This window comes from Trachinotus anak, unplaced genomic scaffold (assembly GCF_046630095.1).
Source record: "Trachinotus anak isolate AG129_WGS33_773 ecotype Australia unplaced genomic scaffold, CSIRO_AGI_Tana_v1 ptg000004l, whole genome shotgun sequence".
NCBI lineage: Eukaryota > Metazoa > Chordata > Actinopteri > Carangiformes > Carangidae > Trachinotus > Trachinotus anak.
In genome coordinates this window covers 17,921,708-17,930,004 of record NW_027273855.1, presented here as the reverse complement: position 1 = coordinate 17,930,004, position 8,297 = coordinate 17,921,708, and the positions used below count along the sequence as shown (strand labels likewise).

Below are 8,297 nucleotides of genomic sequence, written 5' to 3'. Positions count from 1 at the left end.
AATTATCACAAGTGCATATTCAAAGAGTGGTTGCTAAATGGAGTGTAGATAATTCAGAGGCTGAATTCCAGCGCACTTTCATTGCGTCTGTCTTTACAGATGACCAGCTCACTGTCATTCCTGCAGGGCCTTTATGCACCCTTTAATTTTCAAGTTGACAGTTAACTACACATGCCAGCTAACGCGTATACAGCTATTCTGGTTTAAAGGAAGTTGTTGCATATTAATTTGCCCACTAATCAAGCACTTCTGTGTTTGGACTGTGAACAGTAAGTTTGATTTTCTAAGTTCTTCCACTCCCAACCTTCATCAGTATTGTCTGTTTTGAGTGAGCACCACTTGTACAAATTACATTACATCTTGATTCCACCCTTGAAATAGCTATCTATATTTATTCGAACATCCTCCATTCAAGGCCACCGATGCCATCCCGACTCCCACCTCTCCCAGCTCATTGACACTTGTCAGCTCATTGACACTTGTCCTAAATTTTTCACAGTGTCCATCCCACCATCAATCAAACTCCCCCCAGCAGGTGGGAACTGCATTGACATCTCACTTACAAAGATGGGATTGGCTTATTTGGGCATGTCTCTGGTGTCCCACTGTTCTTCCCAAGTCCTTGAAACGCTGAATCCCAAAGACTTTAATTAAGGTCACCTGCTTTATCAACATAAGTGCAGGAAGATGCAAACGCTCCATACGCTTCATCAAAATGGGACAGCACTTTGTGAAAGCACATTACTTCAGCTTGCAGATGCAGTTTTGTGAAGAGTCAAATGAGAGGCTTATATTTCCCATGTAGTTTGATTAAGTTTAGTATTTGATGCTGATTTGTCTTTTTTTTTTAACCAAATATGGTGAAAACAAATTATCAAAACAGTTTATAGCTCCTAGACAATTAGCTGTATTTATTGAAATTTTGTGTTCAAATTGGATTTTATTTTGATATAAATGCCAATAGTTTGTTGATATGTCTGTAGTTTCATTTCTAATATCTCCGAGTCAGAATTCAGGGGCTGACATGAATGATTTTTCCCACTTGACACAAAGAACAGTTGATAAGAAAATCAAAGTATTCTGTCATAAACCACATTATAGGAAAAATTTAAATGGTTACCTGATGCTAGATGAAATCAATCATCAATTCATTACAATTTCTCCTGAGTGAAACATGAATGTCTTAACCAAGTTTTATAGCAATCCGTTATATATTTGTTGAGACTTTACACTCAAAACCAAAAATGGCAACTTCATGGTGGCACTATAGAAAAGTCAGTCGATTAACAAGTAGGATTCATCATAAACAACACACACACAGCCAAATCATCTATGGTTTCATAACTTTATTCTCATAAAAAGAAATACATTTCTTAGTTTATAATAAATTAAATAACAAAAATAAAATAATATCCAATAAATCTCTCAAGTTCCCTTGAACTGATTCCTGACATATTCAGGGAGGACGTGGAAATCAACCAAAATGTGCAGCCACATTCAGTATTACAGCTTATAAAGATACTACACTGTATGTGCATGTAAATAAAAATAAAGCACTGCATGATACATAATATGGTAAAATAAGGTACAATACAGTAAATTAATATAAAACCTTAAAAATAGGCCTCAGTATACAACATGACATTTAATAAAAGACATGAGTCAGAAATCTGATTGAAAAATGTTACCGTCCCAAGGATGAATCAGTCTCTAAGGCTGCTCTGAATAAGACAGTGCAACTATCTCGCAACATGTTCACATGAGCCATGACATGAAACATATGTTTCTTATTTCCAGAGAGGCAGCTTCATAAGCAGGCCAGATTTGTTACACAAATGCTTTATAAAAACACAATTCCATGATTAAAAAACAAAAAAAAACAAAGGGAGCACTCTCACAAGATCCAGTTGGAGCAAACAGATTACTCCAGTATTTTTTTTTTTTGTTACAAGGAGGAGCTACTTGCTGAAGACAAACCTTATGCATGCTTAACATGCTTATAGATACTGAGGGAGAGAAACATACTGATGATCAATCCAGTCAGATGTGGAGTGAAATCATTCATCACTGAAAATTGAAAAGGCATTTCATCCTCTGTTTTGGTAAAGGATGTGATTCACTTAAGGAAGTGCCAGCAACAGACCACAAACTGACCTATAATTCACTGTGAATTTGAGTCATTGTGCATTTGCACCAAAGTGAAAGTGAAATGTGAAAGAGTGAAAGGGAGACTTGAACTCTTAGAGCATAATAGAGAAATGTGGGTTATGTGCAAATGCAGTGTTAGAAAGAAACATGAAGAATGTGAAATTGAAAACAATCTCTTTGTAAACGTATGTTTGAGTCATCAGGACAGTAAGAAGGAGGGGGGAAAAAAAATACACCCAAGATACAACATTATCTCTGAACACCAGAGTTTCTCTGGAACCATTTAGAAACTATTTATCCCTCAAGGGACACCCACTTTAAAACAGAAAGGGTAGAGTGTCTTCACAAGCATTCATGGTGTTAAGATATAAGGGGCTTTAAAATACAGTTAATGATATTTGGCAAGTAGCAGAGAGCATTCTGTCTATTTGGAGGCACTGTCCCTTCTCTCGGGCAGGCAGTGTGGAGGAGAGACTGGAAACGAGGGCAGTAAGCCAAGACGTGGCTGAAATAACTCATCCACTTACACCCTATGTGTCAGTGCGTGTGTTTTATATGCATATAAAGCACTGCATGTGAGTCTTTTGTGTACAGCATAAAGAAACAAAATCCACTTGATACAACTAGGTTGATGTTCTTTCAGTGAGAACATGAATCCCATTAAAAGCAAAAGATTGTAAATTTATGCAGTGCGTGTGCGCAGTGTTGGTCTGTCTCCAGAGCGGAGACGTGTGTGTTGACATCCTGGCTCTGTCAGAAGCTATGACTCCCCTGTTATATAACTCTACATGTGGCTTTGCCTCTGGAAAGGGAAGGGATGTGGTGGGGGTGGGGGTGGACGATCTGCCCCGAGGCCAGAGCCTCCTCTGAACTGCATCATGTGAACACAGTGACTAAAACCGGCAAGAGTGAACACATGCACTTGTAACTCTGTGAGTGAGAGGTGCTTTCAGGCAGTGGAGAGTGGCTGTTTGTGTTTGCCCATGTGAGAGGATGCTCTACGTGCTAAACATGAGTGTGAAGGTCTCTCTGAGAGGTACAATGTGACAAACTCAACTGTGCATGACATGCGTGCATGCGTGCATGTGTGTGTGTGTGTGAGGTCCCAGTGCTACAGTGTTTAAAAAGCTAGTGTCTGTCTTTGTGGTCACAGGGCGATGCTGTTGGTCCTGTGTTCGGGAAAGCAGAACAGTGAGTTCGAGGGGTCGTCACAGTCGTCGGGCAGCCCGGTGTCGGCTGCTGCCAGTGGATTCCTGCTAATGACCAAGTCCAGGCTGTCTCCAGCCTCCATAATTAGGGGCACTGTTAGACAACAGTCTAAGTCCCTGGTCCTCACACGGTTCACCTGGAAGATTTGAAACCACCATTCACCATGCTATTACATTCATATTATAATAGTTGCTAATTGCTCTGTTGACAAGAGTTTCATTTCCATTTTATTTTTTAGCAGGAAGAATAACAACAGAGTGATGAATGTGCCAGATCTGAATAATCATAATAGTTCTCCTTCTTATGACAGCATACTGTCTATATCTCCTGGCTGTTTCTCCGGCTGTAGCCCTTCATTTAGAACATGGACATGATTAGCTAAATGGTAAGCTTTGGAAGCACACAGAGCCAGGCTACCCATTTTTCCCTATTTTCAGTGTTTATGCTGAGCTAAACTACCTGCATACTGACTCCTGCTTCATACTGAATGGACAGTCACTGTCGGTGACAGTGGTATTGATGTTCTCATCTGACTCTCGGCGTCAAATTATTCCTTTAAAGATGAGGTTTATAAACAAAAACAGTACCTGAAGAATGCGGTCAAAGGGCTTTAAACCCGCCAGGTTGGCTGGGCCATCTGGGCGGATCATGTTGACATAAACACCTTTCTCCAGGAGCCCATCAGATACACTGAAACCAAAGTCATGGTTCTCAAGGTCTTTCCTTATTGTCACCTGCAAGCAGAGGGCACCTTAGATTTACACACAGAGTGTACAGCACATCATAATCGTAAATATCTAGAGGCACAGATTTATGACATTGTGACCATAAGTCCATATAAGCAAAGGGGGGAAAAAAAGGCTCCTACTGAAGCCTCGTAAGTATGTAAATTAAGTATCTTTCATTGGATCCCGCTGCCTCCTAAATGCCTGCAACTTACAAAACTCTGCATCTGTAATATCTAAACAGCCTTTACATTTAAATTTTTAAGTCTTCAAAGTCAAATGGAGGGAGAGCTTGACAATGCTGCCTCCACAGTCTCAGAGGATATTATACAACTGCTTTCATAGGCAAAGCAGTACTCACCATGACTACTGAACAGATTTTGATGTGTAAAATAGATGGAATTTCCCAAGAAAAACCCAGTGTTAAAACACCACATGGAGAAATGACTAGAAGTAAACAAAGTCCTGTTGTATAGATTGTATTTCAAAGAAACAGTTTGAAATTTGGGGAAATATCCTTCCATGCTGACAGCTAAATGTCTGTACATTAAATACAGAGATACGGTGATGATCTGGCTATCTTAGCATAAAAGAGTGCAAACAGTGGGAAACAGCACAGCTCCATCCAAAAGAAACAAAATTCAACCACTGGTACCTCTAAAACTCAATAAGCGCCAGTCTTTATGCTAAGCTAAGCTAACAGTCTACTGGCTGCAGCTTCATATTGAACATGCAGATATGATAATAGTATTGATCTTCTCATCTTACTTTTTGCAACAAAGTGTATTTCCCAAAATGTTGAACTATTCCTTTAATTTAGTGGCCAGATGAAAACACTGGAGGTGGACATGGTAAAGTAAAATTTGAGGTGTACCACATATTTCATACCATCCCACAAACTTTTACATACAAGTTTTTACTTCACAGTCGTAATTGTTGCACAGCTATTGTATTGTATTTCCTTGCAACACAGGTGTCTTTTATTGTCCACCTCCTGTTTACGGTAAATAGTTACAGAATCCACAGCCACATCCCTCGTACTATGTTTCACTTTGGATTAGGAGCTACACGATAACAAGGTCAGCAATTTAACCATAACCAAACAAAACGCAACTTTAACGACACTGCACGTCAAGCTGACGTGACTTTCCGTGATATCATAAAAGATGTGTCAACTGAAAATATTTTTCATTTCCACACGGCTGGACTATGATCTGCTCTGTTTTTATTGGCCCAGTTTCACCCCAGTCAGTCAAACAGCGTGATGAGATGCGCAGATAACACCAAACAGTACACAGGGTTCACAGCATGTGCACCTGCTCAGGTAATACTGCATAATGAGTGTTGTTGTGTTTTTGTCATACACACAGTACAAGTCCTGACTGGCCAGGTATCCACTGGGTCCAGTTACACTGTACTGACAGGTGCAGTGAGTCAAGTGGAGGAGGCATACAGGTATCACCTTCATTATGGGCAAGTTCCCTCATGACACTATTGTTTGTTCCTTGTTCACCAAAGCTGAGCGCGCAGCTGACTGGTCAGTCAATAATAATATACATGTTTCAGTAACACCTTGGATTACAGCTTGGAAATTACAGTGGACCATATAATACACCTGAGGTACCTATAAAATACTCATTGGGTAGCTACAAGGGAAGAGGGAAAGTGGTTAGACTATAAGAAGAGTAAAACTTTGTGTTTTAGAAGGAGATAATACATTACACATTTAGCAAGTTGTTTTTTTTTTTTTTTTGTTTTTTTTTAGATTACTGAGTACCTACTTAATAATTACAGGGCACAGTGATATTGTTACCAGGCGAAAGGGGGTACATTATAAACTAGGTATAAAGTTTTTTAAATATGGAGTGCTTTTATAGATTTCATTTACATTATTATTGTCCTGGGGATCAAAACATGAGACAGAAATCTGGAGGGGCGCACCTTTATATACTGGAGAACACAAATGTGGAAGATGGCGATGGCGCCTCTGAATGTGGCATAAACCTGCTGGTCTTTGTAATTACCAGTTTTTGTTGTTTGTTTTTAAACTCATTATTCTGATGTGAAAAGTTAAAAGACACTCCCTAACTGTACTACCTTGTGCAGTGCCAGAGTGGTAGGGGACAAAATATCGCAAGGGTCCTCTTTGCCCCTGGGTGATACCTCTCTGGCTCCAGTCGACACGTTCAGGTTGCTTTTGCTCTCAGACTCGGCATGGATTCCCTCCCTCTTAATGGGACTAATTTCAGACTGAAACATCAAGTCTTCACTGGTCTTGGTCTCCTCTAGGTACAGACTAAGTGCACTACCTGTCATTGATGCCTGAAAGAGCACAAAGGGGTTATTACAGCATCATACATTTAAAAAATAAAGAAGACATATTTGCACAAGCAAAAACACACATATATAATCTCTCATGCAGCATAAACAGTGCCTGATTAGAGGCAGAGGCATTGTGCAAATGCTTTCCTCAGTCAGTATGGCAGCAGGTGCCCAGCCTGTCTTGTCAGATTTAATAACAGATTACACACTCTGGCGATTATCATAATACTTCATCTGGCATGATCATTTAGGCCGACAACAGTCTATGAATACATGAGTAGGACAAAGCAGATGGAGGAGGAGAGGAAATGGGAGGAGGAGGGGTCAGCCTACCTCCAGCTCCCTGAGAATCTCTGACTGGCCACAGGTCTTGAGGTCCTGCAGAGCCTGGGACCAGAAGCTGTCCTCCTGGTTCAGGGTGCCATGGCAACGAGGGGGGCTGACGAATCTATGACAATGCAGGAACCAGAACATGAGAGCAGCCCTGCAGTCTGGAGGCCGGTACTGCGTACAAAGGCAGTATGGGAAATGCAGTTTTTGGGCTCCATGCTGGAGAGTCCCTTTGAAAATCTCTCAGGACCTCAGTGAGGGTTTATTGTAAATTCTCTCACTTGTGGCAGCTCAAACGCTGAGGAGTCCACTAGATTAGATAAAGCCTTTGAAAGAGTTCAAGTTTACAAAAGTAACGTCACCCCCACAAAAAAAGCAGAAAATTGAAAGCATGTGACACAAAAGTTCAGGGGAAAAAAAAGTCAAGTGTGAAGAGACATAAGGCTGATGTATCCTTGGGCGCTTTAGATGCTTTTTCTGAAGGAAACGTTTTTGGTGTGGACAAGGGGCGACAGAAAAAGATGTATCTATGTGAAACACCAAAGAGCTCGTGGGCAGTTAGTAAAGCAGATGAGAGAGAGAATACCTGAGAAAGAAGAGAAAAGGACAGTTTGGAAGAGCACAAAATGTGAAAGCATACAACACAAGATGAAGAGAAAATAACTCAGGAGTGCAGTTTGCTTCGCTCAATGAATTCAAAAGGGGCAAAGAAAAGAAGCTTTTACTTGTACACAGTGGTGGAAAAAGCACTCAGATCCTTTACTTCAGTCCAAGTTCCAATATAGCAATGTAAATATGCCGTATTCAAAAGTAAAAGTCCTGCATTCAAACAACTTAATTATAAGTACAATAGTATTATCAGCTAAATACATTTAAAGTATCATAAGTACTCATTCTGCAGAAAATGTCCCCTCTGACATTTTAATACTGATGCAACAATGTAAAAGCATTTCACTGTTGTTGCTAGTTGAGGCTGAGTTAGTCAGAAGGTCACAAGATGAATCTGAGGTGTCATGAGATGATTAATGGGAGAGGTAAGCAAAACAAAGTTCCTCTACATAGAGGAAGCTGTTTTTAAAAAAAATGTATATTTTCTCCTAATTTTTTTTTCTGTGAAATATTGATTAATTTCACTTCTTTGGGCATCAAACTAGTATTTAAAAGAAACAATCTGAGGTATTTAGAGGGGTTTTGGTGGAACTAACAACTCAGACATCTGAAACATGACAAGTGGTGTACTTAATAACTTTCCACCACTGTGATTTGATAAATTAAATATGTTCTTTGTTGTGAAATCAAAAACGCTCAAAGCTGCACTGACATTAAACAAGATGCTGACACGAAAGAAAACTGGACTTACCCAGGTATCTTGTCCCACTCATCCTCGGTGAATCTCCCATCATACAGCGCTGTGTGGTGGACTAAACCTGCTGAGCTCGAACTAGTTTGGCTCCTGTGCTTTGAGCGCCTCCACTCATTTGGATTGAGCAATATATCAGATGATTTGTGAAGATATGTCCCTGGAAAGAAAAAAACACAACAAAAAACAAAACAAGACAAGCC

General features: G+C 40.1%; 1 protein-coding gene across 1 annotated transcript in view; it reads right to left on the bottom strand.

Annotated features, from left to right (window-relative positions):
* Positions 1–1,326: 1,326 nt before the first annotated feature.
* Positions 1,327–8,297, bottom strand: part of LOC139620718 (glutamate receptor-interacting protein 2-like) — a 34,157-nt gene continuing 27,186 nt past the window's right edge. The window contains exons 20-24 of the mRNA XM_071476524.1: positions 8,095–8,254; positions 6,738–6,852; positions 6,180–6,404; positions 3,945–4,091; positions 1,327–3,493 (exon numbers count right to left, since the gene is read on the bottom strand). Coding sequence (XP_071332625.1) covers positions 3,296–3,493; positions 3,945–4,091; positions 6,180–6,404; positions 6,738–6,852; positions 8,095–8,254 — 845 coding nt within the window. The 3' untranslated portion in view covers positions 1,327–3,295. The remainder of the gene's footprint in view (positions 3,494–3,944; positions 4,092–6,179; positions 6,405–6,737; positions 6,853–8,094; positions 8,255–8,297) is intronic.